The 24,638-nt window shown below is 54.6% G+C and overlaps 8 protein-coding genes across 8 annotated transcripts; 5 read left to right on the top strand and 3 right to left on the bottom strand.

Annotated features, from left to right (window-relative positions):
- Window positions 1-248: 248 nt before the first annotated feature.
- PG986_008019 (uncharacterized protein) lies at window positions 249-1,950 on the top strand (the record flags this gene model as incomplete). The annotated part of the gene is made up of 2 exons (XM_066844241.1): window positions 249-1,693; window positions 1,746-1,950. 2 exons carry the CDS (start codon window positions 249-251, stop codon window positions 1,948-1,950), a joined length of 1,650 nt encoding a protein of 549 aa, XP_066700353.1.
- Window positions 1,951-2,801: 851 nt separating this feature from the next.
- On the top strand, window positions 2,802-3,975 carry PG986_008018 (S-adenosyl-L-methionine-dependent methyltransferase; the record flags this gene model as incomplete). The annotated part of the gene is made up of 2 exons (XM_066844240.1): window positions 2,802-3,588; window positions 3,806-3,975. The coding sequence occupies 2 exons, from the start codon at window positions 2,802-2,804 to the stop codon at window positions 3,973-3,975; spliced, it is 957 nt and encodes a 318-aa protein (XP_066700352.1).
- Window positions 3,976-5,684: 1,709 nt separating this feature from the next.
- PG986_008017 (uncharacterized protein) lies at window positions 5,685-6,253 on the top strand (the record flags this gene model as incomplete). Its single annotated transcript, XM_066844239.1, has 2 exons — window positions 5,685-5,957; window positions 6,044-6,253. 2 exons carry the CDS (start codon window positions 5,685-5,687, stop codon window positions 6,251-6,253), a joined length of 483 nt encoding a protein of 160 aa, XP_066700351.1.
- A 2,988-nt stretch (window positions 6,254-9,241) lies between these two features.
- On the top strand, window positions 9,242-10,345 carry PG986_008016 (uncharacterized protein; the record flags this gene model as incomplete). The annotated part of the gene is made up of 1 exon (XM_066844238.1): window positions 9,242-10,345. The coding sequence occupies one exon, from the start codon at window positions 9,242-9,244 to the stop codon at window positions 10,343-10,345; it is 1,104 nt and encodes a 367-aa protein (XP_066700350.1).
- A 437-nt stretch (window positions 10,346-10,782) lies between these two features.
- Window positions 10,783-12,143, bottom strand: PG986_008015 (uncharacterized protein; the record flags this gene model as incomplete). Its single annotated transcript, XM_066844237.1, has 2 exons — window positions 10,783-11,277; window positions 11,712-12,143. 2 exons carry the CDS (start codon window positions 12,141-12,143, stop codon window positions 10,783-10,785), a joined length of 927 nt encoding a protein of 308 aa, XP_066700349.1.
- Window positions 12,144-12,849: 706 nt separating this feature from the next.
- On the bottom strand, window positions 12,850-16,458 carry PG986_008014 (uncharacterized protein; the record flags this gene model as incomplete). Its single annotated transcript, XM_066844236.1, has 6 exons — window positions 12,850-13,493; window positions 13,593-13,946; window positions 14,002-14,619; window positions 14,682-14,758; window positions 14,886-15,094; window positions 15,148-16,458. 6 exons carry the CDS (start codon window positions 16,456-16,458, stop codon window positions 12,850-12,852), a joined length of 3,213 nt encoding a protein of 1,070 aa, XP_066700348.1.
- Window positions 16,459-20,440: 3,982 nt separating this feature from the next.
- On the top strand, window positions 20,441-21,843 carry PG986_008013 (glycolipid anchored surface protein; the record flags this gene model as incomplete). Its single annotated transcript, XM_066844235.1, has 2 exons — window positions 20,441-21,559; window positions 21,619-21,843. The coding sequence occupies 2 exons, from the start codon at window positions 20,441-20,443 to the stop codon at window positions 21,841-21,843; spliced, it is 1,344 nt and encodes a 447-aa protein (XP_066700347.1).
- Window positions 21,844-22,815: 972 nt separating this feature from the next.
- PG986_008012 (uncharacterized protein) lies at window positions 22,816-24,609 on the bottom strand (the record flags this gene model as incomplete). Its single annotated transcript, XM_066844234.1, has 6 exons — window positions 22,816-22,865; window positions 23,079-23,565; window positions 23,717-23,816; window positions 23,883-23,924; window positions 23,979-24,064; window positions 24,271-24,609. 6 exons carry the CDS (start codon window positions 24,607-24,609, stop codon window positions 22,816-22,818), a joined length of 1,104 nt encoding a protein of 367 aa, XP_066700346.1.
- Between the last annotated feature and the right edge of the window lie 29 nt (window positions 24,610-24,638).

Below are 24,638 nucleotides of genomic sequence, written 5' to 3'. Positions count from 1 at the left end.
GCCTGAGTCAACCGGAGAAAGCCCTGGTGAGTGGAACTATAATAAGATAAGAATGCTTTCCGTTGTACTGTTTTTCGGAGGACCTGTCAATCTAGGCTGCTCTTGATTATCTCGAGATTTTTTGCAGTTTCCTCTGCGGAGCTGAATTCGACACTCGTACTCGAAAAGTTGGTTTCTTGTATAATACACCATTAGAACTGCTTAGAGAGCTCTCAACAGATTGGCAACATCAGCATTCTACAGTCAGAATGGAGACCCAAGAAGAACCCATCCCTTCGATGCCCTCAAGCCCGGAGATCAAGTGTGAGCCCCTGGACGAGGACCTCGACGATATAATGCCACTGGGAACAGCTCAGGCTATTGCTGTTCACGGCCTTGCACCTCAACACGGCACCACGGCAGACAGTCCCGTATCTCTGAACCAGCAGTCAGGGCACCATGAAACCCTGGGGCCAATCACTGATGCTGTGTTTCGGCCACATCCAGCAGGTCCGCCGGGGAGCTCGTTGACGTTCGGAGCGCCGGCCTCTCCTACTGCCCAGCAGCTGCAACCGGGGCGATCAAGGACCCAAGCTGCACCTCTGGCAGAACCATCAGAGAATGCGCGAGGAATAGCATTCTTCCATGAGACCTTGAGGCAGCTTGACCCATGCGAGGCCACTCCGCCTCCCTTCTTTCACATCATGACCAAGGCCGCCATGCGTGATCCTGAGATCGCGATGGACATCGAGCGACTCCACGTACAAAAGTCACCAAATCCCCCGTCCCAGGCCCTCGAAGTACCAGTGAGTTGTAACCGGCCACCGAACATGCAGCCTAACGGTCTGCCATATCCGCAACTCGATTTACAACGACCGTACGACGCACCTCAAACGCCACCTCGGTCTCAGAACACACCTCAACCTTCAACTCAACCTTGGGCCTCACTTCAGTCTCACGCCATGCCTTATTCGCAGACCACCTTGCAACATCAGTCTGCGACTCAGGCTACATCTCAGCTTGTACCACAGCCTGCAAATGAACCGAATATCGCAGGATCTCAGACCATGCATACTCAGAACAATTGCAATCCAACCAACTACTACAGCAATTTCACGCAAGCTGCACAGCACAAGGACGGCGTGTGGGACAATGTCCAACATGTTGCCAGCAGTCAAGTCAGCGTAGAGGGCGATTCGCACGGTGAGAAAGACGGTGCCAACAAGAACACTTACGGAGAGCTGGACATATCTTGCGGCGTATCTGATCAATCAGCCGGCGACGTTCCCGAAAAAGCCATCACACAGCCAGGTTTTCCAGCTCAACAGAACAGCTTCCATCCTAAGCCGCTACAGATAATTTCTCCACCCCGATCTCGAGGACCCGAGACACCTTTTGTGGCTTCTTCTGGCGCTCCAGTCGGAACTTCCCCCGCAGCCCCCGAGGTTCCCCCTAGCACTTTAGGAACTAAACCCTTCCCAATTACGCCGCCGATTCCAACGCCAACTGCAGACAGCAATGACGAGCCTCTCAGCATGCGAAGGGATGCGCCCGTGGACTTCACGTGGATGGTCGACCAAGCGGAGGCCGAGCTGGGGCGGACCGGCAAGTACGACCACGACACGCCGACGCGGCGGCGGTCCCGGGCGGTCCTGGCCGCCAGCCAGATCGGCCGGCTCCTGAAGAAGCTGGACGGCAAGATGGGCAGGCACACGTCGTTCCCCAACCGCATGCACATCCTGACGGTGATGCGGAGATCATCCAAGCCGTCCTGGAGACGCCGAGGACGAAATCCTCCGAGGCCGGCGACGAGGCGCAGACGTACCTGGCGCACTATCAGGCCCTGTTCCTCGCGGCCGTCGACAAGATGACGCCGGGCCAGAGGGACAGGCTCAAGATCCTCGAGGGCGGGCTGTGGATGCGGGAGCTGCTGGACACGGCGAGGCTTGCGGAGTGGATGGGGGTATTTGAGGACTTGGAGCAGGCTATTATCCGGATCGACTGCTAGGAGTAGTTGGTTCGGCATGAAAGTCCCTCTTGCTTATGAATCTGGGCGCCACGGTGAATGGGCATACAATCTGGAGAATGGGGGGGGAGGGAACTAGGGGTCATTCTGGGAGTTTGGTTGATCTGCGATGATACCACCTTGCCTAGTTTCTGCGGACTTAGGCTTTTATCGATTTGTAATCGGCCACACTGAACTTCGGAGACAACTTCCTTGGTCTCTAACTGCCTGCCTGCTTTTGTTTAGTTCCGGGGTGTGTGATAGGGGGCAGTTGCTCGATAGGAGCGCGGTGGGGTCCGATGTTCGTGTTTCTCGATAGCTGACACACGGCGTTGGCATGGTCCAATGAAAAGTCGGCCGGAAGCCGGGCCCCCTAGGACACCATCCTTGCCCCGAGAGCCAAGTGCGTATATAGGGGCTGCTTCTCCCCCTTCGCTCAATGCCAGAACCATTCCCACACCCACGTTCCCCATGTGTGCCTAGCAGGGAGAATCTCACCTATGTTTGTCGACTTGTGTGCTACCCATCTCATCTAAAGACCAACAAATTCTTTTGGGATTCTCTTCGCTCCTGGCGTCATTACTCCTTATTCGTGTTCCTCTTCTGTCTAACATTGGTGTTTCGGGCATTATCCTGGGACTTTTCGTAGACCAAGCTGGTTCTTCTAGGTAAGAGTTTCCCCGCTTCTCCGGTTGATTCTCCATCCACCCTCGGCCTAATCCCTCACCCGCCCCGAAGAAAACAAAAAGGAGGTTCAAAAGTCTAACCACAAAAGCAATAGGTTCAAAGTAAACAGACAGTAACGACAGCAGCAACCATGCCAATCCTCGCGCAGATCCAGGAGATCCTGCTGAGCTTCATCAACCCGTGGCAGTTCCTGTTCCTCGCGGCCTCCTGGTTCCCCGGCACCGTCGTGCGCCTGGTCCGGGACGGCCAGTTCGGCGTGCTGCTCTCGCCGTCCCGGCTGAAGGAGGCCTGGTTCAGCAACTTCTGGGACTGGTTCGCGCCCCGACTCCGGCTCAACGCGGGCGTGCGCGTGCTCCCGCTGCTCGAGGGCCGCACCACCGGCGGCCGCGTCGTGGACGAGCCCGTCGGCCCGGGCATCGGCGGCACCATCATCGAGATTGGCGCCGGCAGCGGGAACTGGGTCGACGTCTTCTCGGACAAGCCACTGGAGAAGCAGGAAGCCGCCGCTGGCAGCAGTGGCATCGAGGCAGTAGAGACGTTGGGAACAGCTACTACTACGCAGCGAGACCAGAAGAAGAAGAAGAAGAGCGCGCGCGAGCCCATCACGCGCGTCTACGGCGTCGAGCCCAACCGCGACCAGCACGCGGCCCTGCGCCGCAAGATCAAGGCGGCCGGGCTCGAGGGAGTGTACGAGATCGTGCCGGTGGGCATCGAGCACCTCGACGACCCAGCCCGGTGGGACGGCCGGGTCGAGAAGGGCAGCGTCGACTGCATCGTCTCCGTTCTCTGCCTCTGCAGCATCCCGGAGCCGCGCGAGAACCTGCGCGAGCTGTACGGCTACCTCAAGAAGGGCGGGCGGTGGTACGTCTACGAGCACGTCCGCCGGGACGAGGGGTGGGGGATGCGGACGTATCAAGGTGAGTTTTTGTTCTTGTTTTCTGTACTTTGGCTGTTTTCTGTCTCTTTTTTCTTCGTGCGGCCGTATCACCCCCGCACTGCTGGAGAAAAAAAAAAAAAAAAGACCAACAAGAGAACCAAACCCTTCCTTTTCTATCTTGTCGTCTTCTGCGCAGCTCGTTATACAGGGGGTAATCTTGCTAATCCGTTCGCCTCTGTTTCTTTTTTTGGCTATAGCTTTCGTGAACCTATTCTGGCCCCATTTCCTTGGTGGTTGCCAATTGTGCCGGCCGACTGAGCAGTGGCTGCGCGAGGCCGGGCCGTGGGAGAAGATCGATGTCGGCCACCCTCAGGACGAGGAGTGGCATCACACCCTGCCTCATATCCTGGGTGTCTTCACCAAGTGATTTGCATCCCTATATACATTTAGACTTGTATAGATACTTGCATGGTAGGTAGACAACCATAAACAAGTCTTTGACATTTGGTCGATATGGTATCTACCCAGCCAAAGCCGCTTGCTGCAGCGCACAGTAGTAAAAGCCCGACATATTTGGTACAGTCAATTGAACACTGTTATCAAAATATTCAATGATTCGATTAATTCATGATATGTGACGGTTCACCCTGCCTTAGGGAGTCCTGCGTGGATAGTACGGTACTGAACGTGTGATAACGCAACCCACAATCAAGCAATCAGCATTCAAGGCTTGGTGGTGTAGTTGGTTATCACGTCAGTCTAACACACTGAAGGTCCTGGGATCGAGCCCCAGCCGAGTCAAGAATTTTTTCTTTTTGCCGTTATCGCACCCATCTTTGCATCGCATCCCTGAATATGATATATTCAGTGTCGATATTTTGCAATATCAAGACACAGGAACTGTGCATCACCTCTTTGCAGCTTCATCTACGAGATCGGCGCTCCCAGGCAACCAGGAAAAAGTCCTCTTGGCACATGACGTCCAGAATCTCGATGAAGCACGGCATATGCAGTCTCCCGACCTATCATCTATCATCTACAAATCCAGCTGCGACGGATCAGTATATCGTGGTCAGGACTATCCAGCAGTTGCATTCGGTGAGGGCTCGGTCTCCCCCGCCATCTTTCCCGCCTCGCTGCTATACGCCAGGCTGCCAGGTCTGCCCCCCCTGTATGCCTGTATGCCGGCAGTTGGTGCGTTGTCAGCCCAGGGATCTCCGAATTCTAGAAAGGGTGCCCCAGGGCGTTGCCAATCCCCCGCCCGCATTGCCTGTCTCAGTGAAATTGGGCCGTTGTGACTGGACGCCACGGGCGGCAACCGTCCTTGTTTTTCCCTCCCCTTTCGTAGAACTGTCACCTCGTTGGCGGCAGATCGTGGTATGATCTCATACGACAACAAAGACGACAACGTCGTCCTTTGTGACTCTGACTCTGGCTGCTTGCTGGACTTGCTGCTGCTGCGTCTTCTTCCTCTTTCTCCCAGACCGCCCGCCCAATGCACGCCAAGCCAAGGCAGCTGAGCTGGCATGAAACCCGATCGCGAGATTGCCTTTTCGCCGAGCCTACCTACTTTCGCTGGAAGCATCGATGGTCACACCACCCCCCTTTTGCTCAATCAGAAAAGCAGTCCTGGCTTGCTGTGCCCACAAGACATGGTTTGTTTCGCCCAGTTGCCCTGTTCCTTTTACGTCCTTGGTCTCGATGCTGTTCCATGGTAACACCATCTCTGGGAATGAAATGACTGCCTGCGGTGGCATGCTTTTTCTTGCAGGTTTGCTTTGTTACAGGTTGGCTCAGACTGGCATCCCGAACACCTCACTTAGGTATTCTTCTTTCTGCCTTGCTGTTGGTTAGGCTGTAATGGCATAGCGTCATAGTTGTTCACGCGATGTGTTGTTGCCAATTGATAGCCGGGCGAATAAATACCAATCGTATTGCCGGGCCTGTCTCCTTTCGAAACATTGCCAGTTCCTCTTACGTTTTACTCTCACATATCCATAAACCAAGATATATAAGTGACAGCCGCTCTTCGCATTGCATATAGTGCATCCAATTGCAGTTGGCTCAGCAGGCCAGCAAGATTCGCAAGAACAGCAACAACATCCAAGAAGACTTTTCAGTCAATAAACCGCCAAGATGATCTTAACCGACCTCGTTGGCATGATCCTCCGCCTGGCGGAGCTGGCCTTTGCGGCCATCGTCGCCGGCATCAACGGACACTATCTCCACCGGGTCCAGGGCGTCGACAGCTGGAGCTTGGGCCGGTTCATCTACACCGAAGTCGTGGCCGGCATCGCCATCTTCCTCGCGCTCATCTGGCTCTTCCCCTTCAGCGGCGCCTTTGTGCACTGGCCCGTCGACGTTGTCATCTCCATCTGCTGGTTCGTCGCCTTCGGCCTGATTGTCAACGTAAGCCTGTCCCTCCCTACCTCCCTCCTTTCGGGGCCCCTGTGGTTGTATGGGATAGCTGTTATATCGATGCTAACACGACGTAGCTCATCGGCGACTCGTGCGGCTACGTCTTCGACTGGGGCGGCTTCGCGTTCCGCGGCGTCAACCAGTGCGGGAACTGGAAGGCGGTCATCGCCTTCAGCTTCCTGTCGGCCATCTGCTGGCTCGTCTCCGCCATCATCGGCATCATCTGGGTGCGCGACCACGAGCGCCGCGCCTACCGCCGCCGCACGTGGGGCCGCTCTCGTGTCTAAGCGACAGGCCGCCGCCGCCGCCCGATCCAGCCAGTGCAGCAGCACCTTGTGGTCGGTAAACCGACGAGAGTGTCGTCGTACTAGTCCGGCCTGTGGGGGCTCGACTTGACGGCGGTTGGCTTCATAACACCACCACATGCCTCAAGGCTATACCACGCCACGTTTCCAGCATTCACGAATAACAACAGCGACGAGAACAAGATGTGTCTTCATATACCTTCTATTCGTTTCTTTATCCCGGTATCGAGCGAGCATTGGATTTTGTTCGAGACGTTCTTTCTTAAAAATTTATGCACGATGACTTACGAAATTGATACCCTGTATTGCCGATATATACCACACACTCAAGATACCTCAACTGGCGTTAATTGATGGTTTTCAACTCCTCATAATGCAACAAACATTACTGGATGAACGTATTTCTCTGTGGATAGTCAGTTGAATGTACATGGCGATTGATGGGCTTGCATGGGTAGTGCTCCCTGTCGGTTATCAGTGCGAGCTATCGTCAATATCTGTATGCGTCCAAGCAGTAGAGGCTCGTCTTGAGCAACAGGTACTATTCAATGTTTACTACGCATTGATTACTAACAAGTGAGACTTGCTGTGCAGTATTCTGGGCTATTTCTTGCCGTTAGCCGCGCAACCGTTCCCTAGGGCCTTATGACTTCCACAGCACATCACTTGACGTCATTTTGGCCAACGCCTGCTACACGACAAAAAAGTGATGGTGGGCAAGTTTTGGAAAAACCCGAGACACAGTCGCCCTGACTGACAGGTTGTACGCAATTTTAACTTTTGTCGGAGAGACGTCCGAGGTACGAAAGTCCAGCGCGCGACCTGCAAGACTGACATCATGTTTTTTTCCTCCGCGTTGAGGAGTTGAAGTTGTACGACGGACGATATGAGAAGCGCCATTGAGCCAACACCCCCTCCTGTTCGGGACGGCTATGGGTTACATCTGTGAAATCCGTCGTCCATCTATGTAACCTACATAATGTCTGAGATGGAGGGGCTGATCGGGATACTAGGAATGCGACATGCTGCACGTCCTTTGCTGGAGTATTGCTGGAGTAGAGCCAGAGAGCATCTTTGCAGCTCGGCGATGTGGCTGGGGACGGGACGCCACACGGTGCAAGGGTGCCAATCTGTGCAGAGGGTTCGGGTGCATAGCCACAATATTCTTGGCATGGGAATGGGAAAGTAGGAAAAACCTGGCAGTCGATGACCGCATTGTGGTGGGGCTTCCCGTAAGGCGCGTCAGCTGCACATGGCCAAGGGGTGACGCCACAAGCTAGCAAAACAGCGTTGCTCGGTTGCTGCTGCGTGCTGTACGACTGCATACTTTCCGGGGTACCAATGAGCAGGCATCGGGACTGCAACGCTTTTGCGCATTCGCAGCATTGATGCATGTACCTGCCTCGCTGAATCTAGGTACTCCATAGACGCCCTAGTGCCGTCTAGCCGGACGTCCAGAGGGGGACGCGCAAGCCACACACCATCGTCGATCTGGGAAGAGGCAATGGTTGTCGGGTTGGGCGCCTGCTGTACGTCACGCCAGCGGGTAATCCAATCCACTCCTCACGCTCGTTTCTTGATCCAGGTTCCCCACCCGCGACGATGTTCCTGGAGAAGATCGCGGAGTTCTAGGCCCCCCCTCCCCCCTCGATTAGCCTAACATTGAAGCAACCAGCCAGCACGCCAACCTTTGCTTTTTTCGCTAGCCTTTGCACTGAACAGCAGTTTCCTGGAAAACAACAAGCTTGCAGGGTACCTAGCTTCACCAGCTGCCGCCACCCAAAAGCCTAATTGCTCTGTAGCCAGACAAAAGGTCGGCCGATGCTGTTTGCTGTGCTGCATGCTTACCTGGCCTAGGACGCCGACAGCAAAGAAGATTGGTTTCCGCCATCTCCCCACGCTGGGTTTCCGCGCCTCCCCTTTCATACATGTCCCTTGTGTATGCCGTATCTGCCTTTGTGATAGAGCTACCTAGCTGACTGAGGGCGGCTTTGTTACCCCTCAGCAGGTTAAGTTGTAGTCACTGACGATGAAGCTACATCCCTGGCAGGTATCCATCCAATTTTAAGCCGCAACTAACATGATGGGTTTGTCTGAATGGGCTGGGAAACATTGAACCCCACAGCTGCCAGGTTTCAGGACGACTGCAGTTCGATTTGGCTAGTAGCCTTATCAACGTCACCGCCACAGCTCCAAATAGTGCCTGGTGTCTCACTATGACGCGGGCTGCACTTGGCCCAGTTTCCAGTTTCCCCAACGCCCAAGCCCAGCCCAGCTAGAGGCGACCTTCCTGCCGGAACGTGGAAGCTACTTCCTCCTTACTGGGCCCCTTTCGGTTGCAAGTCACTGAATCTGCCAACTGGCGGGGGCGGGGTCGAGAAGAGAGAAGAAGGTTCGGGACTGTCGACAAGAGTCTGGCCAGTCAGGACCGGGGAACCCCTTCCGGACAAAACGCACCGGGCGATATTCCCATCTGCATGGCCCAAACAGGAAACCATGGCCCAGCATCCATTGAGACTTATGACGACAGTTTGATCTAAGCCGGCCCCCTTTGCTCTGTCCGACAGCCTGGCCTTGGAAGTAGCATGTTTGTAGCATGGGCCTGTTGGGGTTTGTACGATCTGGATTACTGAGGCAGAGCTGGGAAACGCGGGCCCCAGGTACTCCAGGCAGGAAGGAGCAATCCCATCGCAAACATTGCATGTCCGTCCGCCAGATCGAGATTTCCACAATGATGCAACAACCAAACCAAGGCAGAGGGAGAGGGAGAGACCTCAAGCACATCGACGGTCTCTCTCACCACTACATATACGACCCTTGATCCCCCTTCAGCATCATTCTTCTCTCATCATTATCATCCACACTCACACAACAACATTTGATACCCAATCTTACAAACCAAACACTACTACGATACCCATTTACCAATTACTACTTACTACTCAACCACAACAAACACAGCCACCCATCATGTCTTCCATCATCAACAAGGTCAAGGACGCCGTTAAGGGCGACAAGCACCACGAGCAGCCTGAGGGCACCCACGGAACCCACGACAGCAGGGCGGCCAACGCTGCCGACCCCAGAATCGACTCTGACCGAGACCACCGTGCCAACCCTGCCGGCACGACAACAGGTCACTCTACTACCGGCACCGGTGTCGGCCACTCAACTGCCGGAGGTGTTGGACACTCAACAACCACTGGCACTGGTGTCGGCCACACGACCGGTCGCGAGGGCCCCCACAGCTCTTCCACAGCCAACAAGGTAGACCCCAGAATCGACAGCGACCGCTCCGGTACGCATGCGGGCAACATGGCCGGTCAAGGCTACACCACTGGCTCGGGGCCTGAAGGAGTTCACGGACCCCATGGCTCGCGTGTTGCCAACGCCGCCGACCCTCGTGTCGACTCAGACCGTGATGCTAGCCGCACTGTTGGCAACGCCTACGGCTCATCCGGCACTGCTGGTACCACTCCCCACACTGGCACCCACGGTACGGGCATGAACACTCACGGCACTGGCCTGACCGGTACTACCGGTAACACACACGGCACCCACACAGGTACTACCGGTGGTATGTCAGGCAGCGGTCTGACCGGCAACACGGGCATGACTGGTACCCACGGTACCTCAGGCATGACTGGCAGCAACACTCACGGCACCTCAGGTCTGACTGGTTCCACCCACGGAAACACACACGGCGCAGGCATGACAGGTGCGGCGACAGGCTTGACAGGCGCTCAACACACTGGCCACCAGCAGTCAGGCATGACAGCTCCTGGAAGTGGACTGACTGGAGCTTCGGGACACCAGGCATACAACACGGGAGAGGGAGTCCATGGACAGCACAACAGCAAGATTGCAAACGCGGCAGACCCTCGCATTGACTCGGACAGAGACCATCGGGCTGCCCCTGGCGATAAGGGAACCTCGCATGTAGGATCAGGGCCAGGTCCGGCTGCGAATACGGCGGGGCCGCACGGCAGTGACATGATGAACAAGGTCGACCCTCGCGTGGATAGCGATTTGGACGGTAGCAAAACTGTCGGCGGCAACAAGACTCACGCGTAAGACGATTTCGACATCCTCGAATTACTTCCACGTGCTGATCGAGTACGTCTAGGACTGGCCACAAGGACCCTCATGATGCTGCCCAGGTTCCTCCTTCAGTGATGCAGAAGCATGTTGGAGGGCCTGTTCTGGAGCATGATGACCACACTCATGACCGTGAGCGACGTCACTCTACACAGACTCACCAGGAGAAGCACAGTGGAATTTAAATACCCTGTGGCATGAAACGGAAGAATGATTAATAGCTTTTCCTCTACGATACCACCTCATTACGATTAATGATAAACAGTCTCTTCAATTGCCTTCGGCTGCATGCAAAATGTGACATACTTCAGTAAATTGTTTGCTACCCTGTAACTACCCTGTATTTACCCTGAAGTTTACCCTGTAATTACCAGCTCCACAACAGTTAAAAATAAGGAAAATCCCCCAAATCATCATTGTTTGCGACATGTAACGAGGATTGATTTCCATCTGATATCCCAGCTCTTCCCACCATGTTTTTGCTGTAGATGATTAATCATGTTTTCATCCATCCTTGCTTCACCCATCTCAGCTGCCGCCTGACGGCTTCCTTCAAGCCAGTAGCTCTGCATCATCCACTTCCGCATCATATCAAATGTCTGAACGAAGTATTCAGCGCTGTCAACATGGCTGGTATGTTCCAGCGTCTCGATGCGGATATTGTCGAACGTGTGCGGAGAGGAGGAAGCTAGCTCGGCGCGGATACCGGCCGGGTCGATCCACTGGTTCAGCCCGTGCACGGCCATGGGCACGCGGTCAGGCATCAAGGGGGGCGGCGGCGGCGGCTGCAGTTTCGGCGAAGGGCAGCGCAGCGAAGGCGCTGTGCATGTCGGGGATCCAGCCCGTGTTGTCGTGGGCCCAGACGGTGAAGGCGAGGGTGCCGTTGGGGCGGAGGAGGCGGTGGGCTTCTATATTCAGGGGGCGGGGAGGGGAGGGTTAGCGGGGGAAGGTGGACAGAGTTTGAAAGAAGGTAAGGAGGACATATACCTCGAAGCGCGGCGCCGGGGTTGGGGATGATGTGCATGGCGAAGTTGACGACGACGTGGGAGAAGGAGTTGGATGGTAGGCCTGTGTCCTGTGAGCACAAATGGCAAGGTTAGTTGGGCATTCTTTCTGGTATTTGTATTGAGCAACTTGATAGGATATACGAGATACTCCTTTTCCTAGGTTCCGGGGCCTAAGGCAAGGTAGGTTCAATAGGGGTGGCTCATATATCTTGCGGACACATGCAAGTAAACATAACGCCCTGGTGTCTTTATCGAACAGAACCGACGATATTCTCACGTCGGACGACGTTCGTGTCGCATTTCCTGCCTCTGACTGCTGGAGAAAACAAACGTACCTGCGCATCCACAACCGCCGTCTCGACCGTCCCCTCCCACCCGTCCGCCGCGGCCCGCCACTTGACAATGTCGACCAGATTCGCGTTCAGGTCGGCGCAGACGAAGCGGCTCTCACGCAGCACGGCGGGCGAGGCCTGCTTCTGCAACAGGCCCGTGATGAGCCCCGTGCCGCACGCGCTGTCGAACAGCGCGAAGGGTTCTACTCTTCCCTCTTGCTTGTCCTTTGGAGCAGCGTCGCCGTCGTCGCCAACTGGCGGTAGGAGTCCCGCCTGCGCCAGGAGCCGCGCGCCGGGGACGGCCATGACGCGGTCCATTGCGTGGAGCAGGGCGCGCTTGGCGTCGTGGTTCTCGGCCGTGACGGGCACGCTGCGGAACTGCTCTTGCAGTTTCTCGGCGAGGTGGTTGTTATTGTCCGTTGTGGGCGGTGCCATTGTGGCGGTGGTCGTCGTCGTCGAGACGAGGCGTCTATCTGAACGAGTGATAGGCAAGGAGGTTCTCGAGTGTGTGGCATACAACACCAGGGGCCGGTGGTGTAGGGAAAAGGGGCAGGACAGCTGACGAGTCAATTGGGGGATGCGAATCATGAGAAACGACAAGAAGTGGCGAGGGCTATTACTGCTAGGCACTCTTTGCTCTGCACCACTCGATTGTCACGAATCGCCTTGTCCTTATATACTTAGATAGGTTTCCGGATACAAAGAAAGACACCGACTGTGTATAAGTATCCGCAAAGTCTCCGTTACAAAGTCTCCGGTGACCCCATACAGGTAGTATAATGTCTCCGATGGAATGAATCAGAGCTGTGCCGCAAATATCCTACTGTAGAACTTACCAGTTTTCGCATCATCGGTGACAAATAAAAGAGGCTGGCTGTGTTCGAGCAAGACAGCCTCAAATGTCATGGTTGCACTTCACTGATAGATCACCGGCTAGCTTCAGTATAAGAACACAAGAGGTATATAGACAGTTGTAAAAGACTCATGTCTGAAAAGAAGAGAAAGAAAACAAGTCAACCCCACCTCTATCAAAGGCTTCGCTACTCTAGGAAAAATTCGTAAATCGTGACATGTCGTGCACACATAGTCATCCATAAATGCCCCCCTCCAACACTTCTTCCATCCACCTATTTCAAGGAAATCAAACGCGATATTGATCATCACCACGATGCCGCCTACGCCTCGTGCGTCTTGGTCTTTCCGGTTCGTCCTCCGACTCATCCTTTGCATCCTCCACCGCTCCCCTTACACCACCGCCCTTGGGTAGATTAGAGATGACGTTGCCTAATATCCCTAAAAGTCCCGACTTTCCCTCGAGGAGACTTCCGACACTCTCCGCCATCCGATTGACCATCTCAGCATCGTTCCCACCAACACCCCATGCGCCTTGTATTTGCGTCCCCCTGTCTCGCGGACGGTACTCAAAGTTGCCTTCTCTCGTCGTCCACCGACGTGGATCGTCAGGTTCCAGCGGACGACCCGAGGTATCGAAACGGTCAGGCAATACTTCTACATCATTCCCCTCCGTTGAGGGGTCCGTGTCTTGTCTTCTCCCACGTCGATGGGTTAAAGAACGGTCCGAAGAGGGATCTGAGTCGGAACGCTGCTCCTGAGAATCATGGTGTTTTCGCAAAGTCTGACTAGATTGTGGAGACAGGGGTATAAAAGAGACGGATTTGCTTCTTGAACGTGGCGCAGGTGGTGCCGCAGGCTCCGAGTCAACGGATGAGGATCTGCTCAAAGGTCGAGATCGACGTGATCGGCGGCCGCGGGGCTTTAAACCATCTAGTATACTAAGTTAGATTCACGAATGTGCCAAGTGGGTGGAGGAGCAGTGAGATGAAATGTGAAATCAGTTACGAGTAACACGGGGGAACATCACACCTTGTGCAGTAGCTCCGCTAGGGTCGGGGGCAGTACGAGGGGAATGGTTTAAATTGTCACTGCGACTCACCGACTCTGGTGCATTAGGGGGATACGGGTTGCGCGATCCTCCGGGTGGTGGGTAATCCGCCGGGTTGTAGACGGGGTGAGGCGGGTAGGCGTGGACGTTCATCTGCGACGGGTTGGGGTGCTGAGTGAAACCCGCTGGCCCAGGTGGCGGTCCCGATGGCCCTGGCGAAGGAGCACCTGAGTATGGGTGAGGGTAGCCACCAGACGCAGTTGGCGGCGAAGGAGGTGCCCCAGGATCGTATTCGTAGGGGTAATAGCCACCGGCGTCGGCTTCTTCCTCATAGCCTGATATGATGGTTAGTTCATATACTCTTAAAACAACAAGCCGGGTGAAGCTTACGCTGTCGTTGTCGTTCGCGGGATCGCCGATCCCGTCTGCGCGACTCCCTCCGGACAGCCTCCTCGGCCGCCGCATCCTCGTATCGCTCCCGCTCCGCCGATCTCCCTACCGACCTCTCTCGTGGCCGCTCGAGCGACCGCTCGCGCGACATCTCCTTCTCCTTCTTGACATCATTATACTTCTTCAGCCCAATCGCAGCCGCACTAGCCCCAAGGACACCAGCCGCAGCCTCCCCCAGACGACTCTTGCTTCTCTTTCGTGTGGGCTCCGGATCCGAAACCACAGAGTCCGGTTGATGATGGCGGCGGCGACGGGGACGCACTTCGCCGGCCGACTCATAACCTGACGGTGGTGACAAGGGATCGTTACCGTACTCAACGAGGCCTAACTCCCGATTAGCGCCCTCTCGTGTGGTGAAGGACCGGGGCTTTGACCTGCTGCGGCTGCGGCTATGGCTGCGGCTGCGGCTACGGCTGCGCGATGAGCTGTACCCACGATCTCTGTCGGAGTAGTAATCATCGTCGGCTTTCCGCTCGCGGGACTCCTTCTTGTCTTTATGGCGCTCCCACAGCTTACTTGCCGCAGCGCCTGTCAGAGATGCGGCCGCAATCTCGGCCCCTGCGCCAATAAATGGTCAAACCAACTCCAACAACTCAAGGGCCATCATGATGGATACTTACCTGTTCTAACCTTCGACTTGCTTCGAGATTTGCCTCGTGACTTGCTTCGGTAGTGCTGTACTAACCCAGCAACCGCACTGTGGCATCAAATGTTAGACCAATGTTCATATCGTTGAAATACCACGAGAGTTGCCAAGCGACATGGAATGAACCGGTTGACACCGTCCCCAACAGCCACTCTCAGGAATTGCTCTGCAAACTTACCCAGTGGCCGCGGCAGCTTTTGCCGCACTCGACTTGCTTCGCTTCCTGCTTCGGCTGGTCCGACTAACTCGACTGACTCGACTAGAAGAGCGAGAGTACTCGTCGTCAGAGTATCGGCGTCTAGCACGACCTCTCGTGGCCTCTTCTTTTTCGATCTTGTTGCTTTGCATATACTTGAGACCGCCAGCAACAGCAAGCGCAGCAGCTCCCTAATGTTTCTGTTAGCATTGAGCTCGATACCGATAAAATGAGGTTTACGTACCAGCGCAAGACCCGTAGTTATTCTTGACCTGGACTTTGACCGCGATCGGTGGCGACGATCATCATAATCACCGTCATCATATCGTTCCTCATAGGCGCTTCGAGCCCTGCGCATGACTTCGGTCCCCAAAGCCCCCAGGGCTGCACCGGCCAGCACCTTCTTGCCTCGGTGCTCAGGCAGATCGCCATCTCGATCGCGGCGGCTGGACAGTAATGCTGACAGGCCGGCGCCGGCTAAAGCGCCCTCGGCAAGATGCCGCTTTTTGTGGTGATCCGAGCTGGAACTACGCTCGCGGCGGATGATAGTCCTCTTGACGTAGTACTCCTCATCCTCGGATGGATAATCTCGGCGTCGACGGTCGTACCGCTCCATGGCGTAGTCATCTTCTCTGCGACGGCCATCGTGCTCATCGCGACGGTAATAGTACTCCTCGGAAGGCTCACGGCGAGCAAGCTGGCGATTGTCCTCTCGAAGTACGATGTATTCCGGTTCGGGGCGCCTGTTCTCAATGATTACGGGCGGTGGTGCTGCGGCTTCTTGGACGATAATTTGCTGAGGCTCCGGGGCTTTCTGGCGGATGACGATCGGTTGAGGAGGCGGGTCCGCTGGAGTATAGTACTCGGTCTCCTTGGTGTATCGCTCGATCGCGCCTGGGTGATCGTGGTGGCTATAATGATCGTGATCGTGATCCCGCTCTACGTGCTTTTCGATTCTCGTGTCGTCTACGTGGTCGCCGGACCTGCGCTCGATATGCTTTTCTATGCGGACATCTTCGTGGTCGTCCCAAGGCATCCGAGATTGACGGTCCCAGTAATTGCGCGGCTGGTCTCGCTCGATAGTCTCGCGGGACTCACGGACAATTGTGGTGTTATCGCGATCACGGCGGTCGGGCTCTCGGATGTAATCGGTTTCTCTCTCCCAGTATCGGTCGTGATCACGGTGGCCGGGGTCGTCGTGTTCGACTCTGGTCTCTACGACACGGCGCTCACGCTCCACAGGAGGGTCGAAAGCGGACCGGGGTCGCTCGGGCAGATAAGTCTTTTCGGTTCTGCGATCGACCTCCACAAGGTCCCCAGAAGTACGGCCGGCATGGGAACGGGAGTCGCGGAAGTCGTCCCGCACAGAGTACCTGGATCGTCGATCATCGTCCACTTCGTCGTACCGGTCGACTCGTTCGACACGGGATGTAGAACTGCCGCCGGCGCCGACCTTGTACCGCCGGACTGTTGTGCTCTTGTACTTGTCCTCGTCCGACGAAGGAGGGTCGTCTTTGCGCGAGTACCGGTAGTCTCTCTCATAATACGACGACATCTTGCAGCGTGGTGACGCGGGGCCTGCGAGGGACCGCCAAGAATTGCCAGAGACAAGTGCGCACCCTGCAAAACAGAACGAATAAAGCGAAAATTAGGACTGGAGAGCGAAACACGGGAAACAACAGCAAACAAGCGCTCTGAAACCAAACAGGCTGGCGAAAAGCAGGATATATCTGGAACAGAGGCCCGGTAATGTGGTGTGGTATACAGTAGTAGACAGACAGACGATTTGGAATGGGCTGGAAGAGGGAGCGGGGGATGAGATAGTATGTCATGCAGCAGCCGGAGTTGGCGGGGCTGGTTGGGCAGAATGGTAAGCCTCTCTTTCCCCCCCATCCACACTGCCACTACTTACACTACTGTACCAAGACCACGGGACGGGCTGGCGGCTGTTCTTCAGGTTGTCCAGGTTGTCCAGGTTTGCCTGCCCTTCGATTCGGTGATGAATGACAGCGTGAGACGAGAAGGAGGCAATGTGACTAAATAAAAAACTGCCAGCCTGGCCCAAGCCGGGCGATTTCTTGTGCATTGGTATATGTACGTAACCTGGCATTTAGCATTTAATATACAAAAGGACCAAGCACCGGCCGTAGTCAAGTGCGTCAATGTTTTGACGACTGCTGGTTGCCATCGACTACCTACATACATGTAGGTAGGTATACTACATACTTAGGCAATTACGGCACGTTGGCTTCGAGTCGCTTGGTTCTTTCCCTTGTCCCTTGCACGCACCCCGCCGAATTTCTCCCCCATCTATTTGCAAGACAAGGTGGCATGGCAAACAACGCAATTTATCATTCACTTTCATCAGATGACTACTGACCATGTACGCCGGCCCCAAGATTGAGCATCATGGGCTCAAAGCAACGGGAATGAAATCCATTTCGTCGTACAGCCCCCATGCGGTGTGAGATGATATGGCGGCAGACGGGCAACAAGAGTGGGAGAGGGAGGGCTGACAGAAACTAGCCGGATGATAGCGACCACCTGCACCCCACTTGATGAGCCGACATCCATGTTCTAGAAGAAGAAATCTGACAATGTGCAGAAGTGATGATTGGTCGAGTCTCGGGCATTGTCCCGCATGTGATTCTCATGGCCTGCATGTTGATTCCTATGAGATCCGGTTCTAGACATGAACTCGATTCTGCCATGTCTGCGCTCGCTCGCTCGCTCGCTCGAGAAAGAAAGAAAAAGCTGGCAAGCAAGAATAGCGAAAAAGCACAGCGGATATCCTTGTAGCCTGGGCAGCGAGCTTGATTATGTCGTCATACTGCCACTGTAGTGGCCTTGGCGGGTGCTTAGAGAATACCTGTTCCACCAGCTTTTCCTACCACTTACCAAATTTGCAAGTGTTGTGCGGGCCTCTACTACCTGCCTAACCTAGGTCGTACAGCTAAGTGCGCTTGCATTTATTGCTACCTGCCCTGCAGCAGGAGTGCAGATACGGATGGCCGTGGGAAGTTGGAGAATCGATGGGAAAAACAAGGAACCCCGTTGGCGTTGGGTTCGGACAGCTTCTTCTTTTTCTACCACCTACTTCAGCCTGGTTGCTGCTGAGCCCAATTTTCGGTCGTATTGAGCGCCTTGGCGGCATCCAAGCATTCGTAAGCTGGTGGGAACGACTAGCTTGGAGAGGTCAGGGCTTGCTGGCGGCTGGCTGGCGGCTGGCGGGAGGTCGGTCGGGAGGTCGGGAGTTACCCAAAACCAAAACCACGCCCAACACGCTGGGCCAGTAGCCGGCCTCCCGTTTGAACTTGTTCTGACTTGTTACATAAGAAAGGAAAACGATTTGCTCTAATTTCCTGACATCTAGACGCCGGCTTCGATGCTTGAGACCCCCTTTAGACGACCTGGAAGACAAACGAGATTAGCTTATGTCATTCTTAATTTTCTTTCCGCGCTGTATCGTGATCGCAGAAGCACAGCCAGCAGCAGCAGCAGGCCGATTCCGAATGACTGTGTCCCCAGACCTGATCACATGGAATGAACCCAAGCAACCCTTGGTATCTGTAGTACGTGAAGTAGCGGGAAAACATGTTCTGGTCTCCTACCGTGCCTCCGTAAACGCTGGCTTCTTGGTAAAGATGGCACCACCCGCAACACAGCGGAAGTTTACATCAATGCATGGATGGTCCTAGCTACATAGTTGCAAACAGCGCATAGGTACACGTATTGTAGTTGCGCGGTAACGATAGACCTTATTTGATGGGCGGCAGCGCTTGATCAATTAGGCTTTCATCCACTGTCCTAGCATATGGATTCCCGTTGCCGTATCAATCTTGCTTGGGTTTATTTCCATTTAAAGAATGGAAGGGTGATGCTATTTTGACACTCTGGACGGGGGGTGATACCTGTTGCTGGGCATGCAGCATGGGTACGGATTGATCGCCAAGGATGCTCTAGCTTCGAGATCAAGCATTCGAAAGGAACATTTGCCTCCCGGTTGACGCCTTGGAATAAACTGGGTCAGAAACGGGCCTTATGACGACTGCCGCATCCACTTGCTATAGAAACATGTAACTATCCCGCCCCACGATCTCTCAAGGAATGGAGGAACCGACTCGGCTCGAGCCTCAGCAGACGAGCTGGAACCCCAGCTATTGAGGCATGGCCAACCTACGGTGTGTACAGAGGTGGGAGCTGCTGTGGGAGCCTGGCGTCATTGGCAAGGGGTAACCCGGGCGAATGCAGCATCAGATCAAGGCCGCCTGGCGACTGTCTGGCATCGCTACAGCGGGCGACCTGTATTTGAAACAACGCAATCGGGAGGCCCGTCTCGAGAGGTGGCAGTGCTCTTTTCCCCTAGGTACATAGGTAGTAGCATGTAGTCGATATGTGCATAGGGTGCTTCGTGGCCTGCAATGGGGCAAGACATGGCAAGATCAACAGCTGGCTCTGTGGATACGAACTTGGCAGTGGTGGGTGGTGTTTAAGCTACCTGCCTGCTCGACCTACAGATACGACATGCAGTAGGGACTTGGAACACCAGACACGAGCGACCTACAGTAGGCCAGCAGCTGAATTGATGGCAGTGCCTCCTTTCTACATATCTAAAGGTTCACTTATGTACGCGTACTTGTACAGGCATACAAGCATATTAGATTATGACGTTGCGGATATGACAACAGGTCATCTGGTCGTAGTCAATGCTGGCAACGGGTCAATCATCGGCTGATATGGCGATGGACAAGGAGCCGCCTGAATTGCTCGACAATGCCCCTTGCATCTTTGGGGCCGATCGCTGTTGAATGCGGGCCTGGCTCTGCCTGGCGTTTCCACCCGCCGCGCAAGAGCGCTAAGGCGACACCCCTCCGGCGTGTGTGTCTGTGTGTCTCGCGGCGCTGGACGACAAGCTGTTGTTGACTGGCTGCTGGTAAACTGGCTAGAGAGACACCACCCTCTCCTCGCTCCAATGGTCCCCAAAATAACGAGATGCAAAATCCCAAACACCCGAACCTTCGATGGGGGGTCCAGGGGCTGGCAGGCTGGCTCTGGAATCTTGACTTGTGGGATTCCCGCCTCCTCGTCACGCCGCCTGGCCAATCATGGGCAACCCACTCCTTCAAGGTGCATACCACGTAATCTATCACTCCCCTTTGGATCACCCGTTGAGAGCTTGTTTGGTCTTGACTTCGCCATTGGTTTTTCTACCATATCCAGACCGATTCCTTCCTTCCCTTTTCCTCCCTCCTAATCCCAAACTCTCCCGCGACACAATCGTTACTTCCTCCTCCCAACAACCCCCTTCCCGCCCAAGGCAGCTCACTCGTTCTTGTTGCCGACTCTTCTTCTTCACTTATAAGTTACTGAAACATTCTAATTCTTTCTGCACATATCACCTTTTGGGGACTCGGTCAGACCCTCCCTCACTCTCTCGGGATCGATTGGCCAATTTTCTTGATCACGGACTTGATATATTGAGTTAGCCACATTTTGGAAGGAACCCAAATTTCATCAACCCACAGACATCTGTCACCATGCGATCCTACGAGCTTCTCTCCACCCTAGCCGCGGCCGGCCTGGTCGTCGCCGGGCCTACCCCCACTGAGCCTGAGCTCCCCAAGCGCGCCGACTCGCTCCCGGCCGTCTCCGCCTCCGGAAACGCCTTCTGGGCCGGCAAGGAGCGCTTCTACATCCGCGGTATCGACTACCAGCCCGGTGGTTCGTCTGGCGAGGCCGACCCCCTCGCTAACACCGAGACTTGCAAGCGGGACATTGCCAACTTCAAGGACCTTGGCGTCAACACCATCCGTGTCTACATGGTCGACAACTCCAAGGACCACGACGAGTGCATGAAGCTGCTGGCTGACGCTGGCATCTACCTGGTGCTCGACGTGAACAACCCCAAGTACTCTATCAACCGCAACGAGCCTAACCCCTCCTACAACGCGGCGTACTTGCAGAGCGTTTTCGCCACCATTGACGCTTTCCACAAGTACGATAACACCCTTGCTTTCTTCTCCGGCAACGAGGTTATCAACGACAAGGTCGAGTCGACCAAGTCTGCTCCCTTCGTCAAGGCCACCACCCGTGACATGAAGCAATACATCGGCAGCCGCGGCTACCGCAAGATTCCTGTTGGATACTCCGCTGCTGATGTGAGCAAGAACCGCATGCAGACTGCGAACTATTTCAACTGCGGCTCCGATGACGCGCGAAGCGACTTCTTCGCCTTCAACGACTACTCTTGGTGCTCGCCCTCGACCTTCCAGACCTCGGGCTGGGACAGCAAGGTCAAGGCCTTCAAGGACTACGGTCTGCCTATCTTCCTGTCTGAGTGGGGCTGCATCACCAACGGTCGCAACTTTGAGGAGATGTCTGCCCTGATGGACAAGGAGATGACTGGAGTTTACTCGGGTGGTCTGCTTTACGAGTACACCAAGGAGGGTAACGGATACGGCATTGTTGACCCCAAGAGCAAGAACGTCGATAGCCCCGACTTCAAGTCGTTTAAGGAGGCCCTGAAGAAGTACCCCACTCCCACTGGTGATGGTGGTGCTGCCTCTACCACTCACTCCTCCAAGTGCCCTCCCAAGGATGACGACTGGCTGGTTGAGAATGACTCTCTCCCTGCCATCCCCGACGATGCCAAGAAGGTTGGTGTACCCCTAGACAAATCAATTCTCATGAGCACAGTAGCTAACAACATTTGCAGTACATGAAGGATGGTGCTGGCTCCGGCCCTGGCCTGAAGGGTGAGGGCTCCCAGAACGCTGGCTCTACTAGCACTGGTACCGCCGCTCCTGGCTCCGGCTCTGTCGAGGCTACTTCGTCTGGCAAGAGCGAGGGTGGACGCCCTGCCCCGCCCATGGACATGACCATGCTCGCCGTCTCCGGCGTGGCTGGCCTGTTTGTTCTGGCTGGCACCCTTATCCTGTAAGGGGAGCATAAAGTAATGAGAGAGTTTGGTTGCGTTTGGTATCCTTTCGGACAAAAACACATTGTATTTCATGACTACCGGCGTTTTTATGAGAAGGATAAGATATGGGTTAGCTGAATAGCTAGGGCCTCGTTAGCCTTGGTTCGATGGTCAAACAACAACCCTCATGGCCAAAAAGTGCCCCCGGATGGGGTACAAATTGCGCGTACAGGATTTAATCATAGGACTGCCAGACCTGGTGTCATAAATGACAGGTGGTCATGGGCATAGAAACAATGGCATGTAAATTATATTACACAACGTACACAATTGTTTGAGTGCGCCTTCATTTACAGTTTTTTAAATGCTGATTGAAGTGATTTGTAAGCCACAAGAATAACTGCTACTTCAGTCTGATGAGTACTGAATATTTACGTATTATATCTAGAGCCTTACTTTCCGTCGACGAAAACACCATTACAAGGTTGTCGCAATATTGGTTCTGGGCAGCAGACACCATGGGCCAGACTGCGCACTTAAACCTCCGCGGACGACTGTCAATCTTTGCACGAAGGCGACCCGCAGGCTTGAGAAGAAACTCTCGCCGAAGGCATATGAAAACACTTCAGCACGCTCATTCATGGTAATATTTGTATGCCCCCATACTATATATAGTGTAGGGAGGTCCTGAGAATATACAGGGTATAATGGTATATATGTAAAACCAATCACCAAAACCTCGTATACTCCGATGCTGGCTGGCGCAAGGCACTGTATGGCCGGCCTAGCGAGCATCTCCTTCCTTTACCTCTTCCGGATATTCCCGCCCGAGCCGAATGTTTTCCATTTCTACCGGGCGATGATAACCGCCCTTTTCAAAGGGCGGTCAGGCAGCTTCTGCCGCGTTCATTCCTTTCCCTTTCCTTCCTCTTTACAATATTTCGCCATGATAATGCATACACAGCCAATTGGCCAGAAACAACATTTCCGGCTCTACAAGGGTTTCCTCGCGTAGACGATCTGGACTCGAAGCCAAGGATGTACTTTTTTGTGAAGACAGCTCCGTTCGTACGCGAGCCAGCAGCAGTTGTATTTGTATGAGGGGCCAGCCTAGAACTTGGCCTAGAGGGTAGAGAACCAAACCTAAAAGGATGAGGGGCCAACGTGTCAGCCGGCGTACGCGGGGAATGGGAACATTGCTTTTTGGGCCTCTTTCGGTGACATCAGGGGCAACGATGAATGTGTGATAAGCTTACCCTCTAAGCCCTCCATGAGAGCAGCGTGCTGGAAGCCGCCAATTTCGCGCATTTTCCTGTCTCCGAAACTGCCGGTCATCGGCTTCTTGAGGTTCGTTTCCCGAACATCAACAAAGCCCGCCGCTTCCATAGATCTCTCCATGGTATGATGGACTAGTAAGTCCATAGGGCGTCCCATGCGACGACCGGCAGCCACGAGGTGGTCGTACATGGAAAGAAGTGCCATGCCGGGCCGAACCGAGCCGTCATCACTCTGCGGTCTCAGGTCCATGTGGAAGGTCTCGACCCAGCCTCCGGGCTTGCAGCATTTGTATGCTTCTCGGAAAAACAGATCCCAGTCTTTAATACAGCCGTGGAGTGACCGGAGGTATATGAAATCAAAGTGGTTTGGCTGGTATGTCCATTCCTGGGCGATGTCGTCGATCTCGAAAAGGACGTTTGGCGGTATCCAAGCTGGCTGAATAGGCGATAAATCCACGCCTCTTACCTGAGCGTGGGGATGAGCGTCTCCGAAGTCGCTGGGGGTCCGGTCAGCATTATAGCAAGGAAAGTGGTATTGGAAGAAAATCAGATATACATAGCCCACTAATGCCGAAAAGTCAGTATCGGTCAGGAGGATATCAACCATGGCAACTCACTTGTCCAATCCCCGTACCAACATCAAGGACGTTCTGGACGTTTTCGGATATCGGGGCGAGGTATAGCCTGCCGTCAAGTAACAACAAGTTTGCGTGATGTCTGCAGACCATATGAACACTGAGCTTCTAATTCGCTGGAGACAGTTCTGGCTGGATCAAAACTTACGAATACTCTGCATACAAGTTCTGTTGCTCGTCATTGGGCTGCCTGCCGAGGTATCAGCAACTTCACCCACCACGACACATGGCATCAGAAGCTCACCAATATTCTGTGTCGCCATCCCCGCGGAGGCTATGATACCTCCGTCCGTGGATCATGCGATATTGCAATATGCTCGACGAGAGGGACTGTGTCGAGCTTGCACTAGTTTCTCTATCAGCCTGGGACAACATACGATGGGACTAGTTGCTGTTGTATTTACCTATCATCTCCAAGGGCCGAGTCTGCGTCGTCAAAATGGTCATCAAGATCCTGCGATACAGATACCGGTTATGAGCATCTTGCTTTCTAAGGATGTCCATTTGCATTGCAACGGAGCCGAGGTGCTAATTACCGGTTGGGCCCAGTCCAGCCCCGTGACACTTCCATCTGCTACGGGCGTAGCGTCGTCTGAACTTAGTGAAGCATTGTCCGAGGCGGCCTCGCTATCCCGAGCCCCGTCACTCGAGCCCGAGTGTTCTCGGCTCAGCCCGTTCCCCGTGCTCGGTTCACCGTCCGGCACCTCGACCTTTGCATCGCCATCGCCGTGAGAGGCACTACTGTCCTTTGAATTCGAGCCATCCGTACCAGCTCTCTTGGTGGATGACGAAGCTTCACTGATATGGGCACCAGAGTCTTCCTCCGTCTTTGAAAGGCTGCTCTCAGGTAAGGACCCGGCGGGTTTCTTCGTCATAATCGATTTCCGAATTGACGACGATGAAC

The sequence above is a fragment of the Apiospora aurea genome (genome assembly GCF_038362705.1).
Source record: "Apiospora aurea strain CBS 24483 chromosome Unknown utg000005l_segment0_segment0, whole genome shotgun sequence".
In the NCBI taxonomy this organism is placed as follows: domain Eukaryota; kingdom Fungi; phylum Ascomycota; class Sordariomycetes; order Amphisphaeriales; family Apiosporaceae; genus Apiospora; species Apiospora aurea.
The sequence above is the reverse complement of the archived record's forward strand: the minus strand, read 5'-3'. Positions and strand labels throughout refer to the sequence as shown.